General features: G+C 33.9%; 1 protein-coding gene across 1 annotated transcript in view; it reads left to right on the top strand.

Annotated features, from left to right (window-relative positions):
• Positions 1–412: 412 nt before the first annotated feature.
• LOC110036116 (ankyrin repeat-containing protein P16F5.05c-like) overlaps positions 413–4729 on the top strand; it is a gene marked incomplete at its 5' end in the record, with an annotated part of 9566 nt that continues 5249 nt past the window's right edge. Inside the window, one exon of the mRNA XM_020740480.1 lies at positions 413–598. Coding sequence (XP_020596139.1) covers positions 413–598 — 186 coding nt within the window. The remainder of the gene's footprint in view (positions 599–4729) is intronic.

The raw sequence follows: 4729 nt of genomic DNA on the forward strand, positions 1-4729 counted from the left end.
AAATTGCTTGTAACAATTTGGTAAGAATAATTTTCGATTAACTTGATCTTGACTCGTGCAAGACAGGATATGTGTCGGTGGAAATTGAGTATGACTGAGTTATTATCCTCAGTTACCCCTCAGGTTGACTTAGATTTTGACTTGGGCATGATAATTTGATCACGGGCAATGCGAGACAATAGCTTATTTAGCATGTTTCTCACAGGGTCAAACCAGCATCTATAAGCGTTCAAATTAATCTTCTTTAGCTGATTCTCAGTAGGAGCTATAAATAGGATCTTTTTTTGCAATTATTTAAAAAAATAAATAAATTGTATTCCTTCTATTGTTTACTCTGTTAACAGACTCATTGCTTGATCCTTGAGCATTGACATTTAATTTTTGGCGGAAAATCGGCCTGTTTATTTTATAGGCATCGTGTTTATTTCAATGGAGATTGATTCTGAATAGGACTTTTTCGTATTGGAAAAATATATTTCATCTGCAAGCCTTTACAAAATATGATGCATTTTTTTTATTGTCCTCTCCTGCAGCACTTCACATGGCTGCTGCAAATGGGCACGTTGATATTGTAGAGTATCTTATCCGCAATGGAGTGGTAAGGAGGCAATAACACGGTAGCCCTTCATTCACTTTGCTGAAAGTTTATTTTTTATCATTCATTAAGTTCTTTTGTTCTTTTTACAGAATTTATTGTGAGCCAGCGTACTGATATATTAGTCCTTTGATGCCTGCATCTTTTTTATTTCCATAAAGCACGCACAGTTGATAGTTTAGCACCGTGAAACTCATCAACACAATCCTTCCGTTTAAATATTAGGACAATTGGACCTTACATTCGTGATTGATGTAAAATTTGTCTTTTGTTTTAATGTCGGTTTTTGGGCAATGTCAGCGTCCAAAACATGAGCCATTATTAATTTTTTTACTTACCCTTTCATTGTCACACCCTGGGTTCGGAAAACGGTACACCCCGACAATGTAGGATATGATGAAATAAATTGTATCTATTTTGGATTCTCAAAAAAGACTTACATGCAAATAAAAAGGGAATGTAAATTTTATTATTACTGAAAAATTCACTGATACAACTGGATTGAAAACAAAAAATTATATGAATTAAAATAGAAATGATAACATGAAACAATTATGCAGGCTCAAAAAAGAAAAAGTACAATAGCCAAATAAAATACTGAAAAAAACATTAAGACGAGAAAAAATAAAACCGAAAAGCCTGCTCCGATGGAGACAATCCTACCGATGGCTGAATATAATCTATTATACGAAAATGACAATGAGTGAGCTTGACAACAAACTCAGTAAATAACATATATCTATTAATGCATAAACAACAAGGGGAATGAGATGTGCAGTAAGGACAATCACAGTGTGCATATGTAACTATGTAAGACTACAAGAGAGGGGTAAACATCAAATATACATTTCATACGAAAATATACCATAATTTTTCATCAAGTTTTTTATTATTCAGTTTCAATTGTTATTTATATAGTCGGTTTTAACAGACATCCTGAAACCTGGAAGCTCAATACCAACTCAATGAAACATGATAATTTCCTATAGTCGTTTGTGAGTCCATCAACCCGACTAGCCAAAATCCAAAATAATTTTACTGAGCTACATATCATCACACATAAGCATGCCAAATTATTTTCACATATATAAGAGGGGGAAGTTCGACAAGGGATCAAAGGTTATAAAAGGGGTGGGGTAGAGCGAACGAGATGAGGTGTGGTAGCTCCCTATCTTTTAGCCTCGCTTTATAGGGAGCGAAGTCGGTGCGATCGAGCAAAATTTTGGAAGGCGGCATAAACACATCGAGAGAAAAAGGAAATAAATCGCGAGAAATGGCATGAAGAATCGTGCGAAGGTATAGAGAAATTTTTGATTTTTACATACTACACTCCATAAAGGAATTTGGTCCCCAAATTCATACCGTAGTTCTGGAATAGTTGTGGGTACTTCATGATAATCTCTTCTTAAATCTCTCAATTATTTCTCGTTCTGACGGATTCTTTCAAAGCACTCTGACAAAAGGAATTGATCGGCGGTGAAGTTGTCAAACTTCACGTTTTAAGATGCGATCTGGTGCTTCTCCATAACTCAGGTCTCCTCGAATTACCAAATGCTCGTACAAAATAACATGGGTCATATGTTCAATGCTGAAGTAGAGAGACATGAAAGATATTGTGTACTCCTGCAAGTATTGGAGGAAGAGTCAAACATTATGAAACTTTATTGACTTTCACGATCATCTCGAATGGATCAATGAAACGAGGCTAAAGTTTTCCAGTATATCGCATGACTCCGCGCATAGGTGAAGCTTTCGGAAGAATATGATCTCTGACTTTGAATTCAATCTACCTACGCTTTAGGTCTACGTATTTCTTTGACAATCTGGGTCGCACCTAGTCAATCTCGGATTTGACGAACCTTCTCGGTAGCTTGATCCACTAGTTGTGATCCAATTACTCGTCTCTCGCCGACCCCAAACCAACACAAGGGGGATCTACACTTTGTCATAAAGTGTTTCGTATGACACCATGTTAATATTAGGCTTGAAGCTATTATTATAAAACTCTACCAACGGAATATAGTCCTCACAGCTACCTCTGAAATCCAAAATGCAAGCTCTCAACAAATCTTTTAAGGTTTGAATGGTGCACTCCAACCGTTCATCTGTCTGAGGATGAAAAGTAGTACTGAAGTCCAATCTCCTGTCACAGCTTCTTGCACTTGTTTCCATAGCCCATGAAAATGCAACTTCTTTCTTTACTGAAAATTGACTTTAAGAGAATATGTTATAAAATCATTATTGCTAGCATTATCTAAGGTGATAGTAGATACCTTATCTTGAAGATTTCAGTCTAATAAGCAAGCAGAAAAAGCATGACAAATGAATGTACCACTATTGGGTGGTTCTAGCTCAAGAAAACTTATGATTTTCTTTTGCAAGTTCCAACATTCATCTATGTAATGAATAGTTGGGCACATATAACCATTGTTTGGTTTGATGTCCAGTAATTAGAAGTCAATGAACCCTATGTATATCTTTTAGATAAGTTCATTCTCAAAATCATATACCTTAATGCAATCATTTTTAATCACGTTTCTAGACACCCTCTCTTAATTTGGATTTAAACTATTCAGCAACACATGAACCACATATGCTAAAAAATCATGAATGGATATTCATGCTCAATAATCATCTTAACAATTATCTCTCTAATTTGATGTTGATCATATTTTTTAGGATCGTGAAAAATAGGAATATCAATATCTGAATCTGCATCTAAAGGCACTAAGTTTAACATTTTTTGTTGTTTTTTTATGAGTAAAAAACAAGTTTGTTCTTATCTTTAATTTTTTTGCACTCCTTTACATACCTAAGGATTTATGAGGTAGTGCCACTTTTGGATTTTTGAAACTTCGTACCACAATATGTGCACTGCACAAAAAGGAGTTGCAACTCTTTTGGATGTGAAAATTTTTTCCACAAAATATTGCAACACTATGGATATCCCTTCCTACTATTCTTATTTGTGGGGACTTCAACATTGCTAATCTCACTACTCTCAACAATCACTACATGCGTGGGTTGTAAGTCAAGAATTTGATTTTCATTAATATTTTGAACTTCAAATGACAATTCATTAGGAGATGATGAGGTTTCAGAATGATCCAATGCGACATTACAAGTTGCAACACACTAAACAAAGAATATAAGTTAATTATTTCTTGCTCGTTCAATTCCTTTTAATAAACCAATAAAATAGCCACCGGTTAAAACTAGCTAAACATGCTTTCAGAATTCAGATTGAAGAAAATTGGATTTCAGAAAAGATAACAATAGAATTTTCTCAACTCATCATTACTACTTTATCCCAATATCTTTCATTAGTTCATTACATAAATTAGATTTTAAAACTCAGAGTATGTTCAAACTCAGCCTACACTCGATAAGATAACAAATGAACATGTTTGAACATGATAAATCGCAGCCTAATTTATCAATTTTCATCCCTATTTGAGAAGAAGAATTCTATGAGAAAAAATGAGCAACTACAGCGGAAAATGTCTGCATAAATATAGAAGAAAAACATAGATGTAATTTCTATTCAGAGATGTAGCTACATGATAAGTTTACTTCCTGAAGGTGTTGGAAAAAAATCGTTAAATGATTTCCTGATACCTTAAACACTTGAATTCAAACAAACAAATGATATCAAATGTTTCTTAAAAGCATGACAATAACATTCAATCTGATCATGTGATGTGCAGATCGATCCACATAGTACGTGCATAGCTTGCAAGAATAAAATATTATGAGTAAATAATCATAAAAATTTCACCACACTCTGATTTCCAAGAAACAAACATGTCTTTAAAAAGTTAGCCAATAATTTCTTCAGTTATAATAAAATGACAAATTATTATAAAGTTGCAGAAAACTAGATCTGCAAAAGATAGTGATAATCCCAAAATCGATTCACAACAAGACCACAAAAACCAGAAAGATCTAGAAATGTAATAGGATAATAGCAACACTCAATAAACTAGCAATGGATCTAGATAAATAAAAAAAAAGTAACAAATTATAATGGCAATAGATCCAAGAACAAAAAGAAAAACGAAAAAAATATCGCAGCGATACATAGATCCAAATCATGAAAGGAAAGGGGGGGGGGGGGGGGAAAAAATAAAAAAT

The sequence above is a fragment of the Phalaenopsis equestris genome, unplaced genomic scaffold (genome assembly GCF_001263595.1).
Source record: "Phalaenopsis equestris unplaced genomic scaffold, ASM126359v1 Scaffold202734, whole genome shotgun sequence".
In the NCBI taxonomy this organism is placed as follows: domain Eukaryota; kingdom Viridiplantae; phylum Streptophyta; class Magnoliopsida; order Asparagales; family Orchidaceae; genus Phalaenopsis; species Phalaenopsis equestris.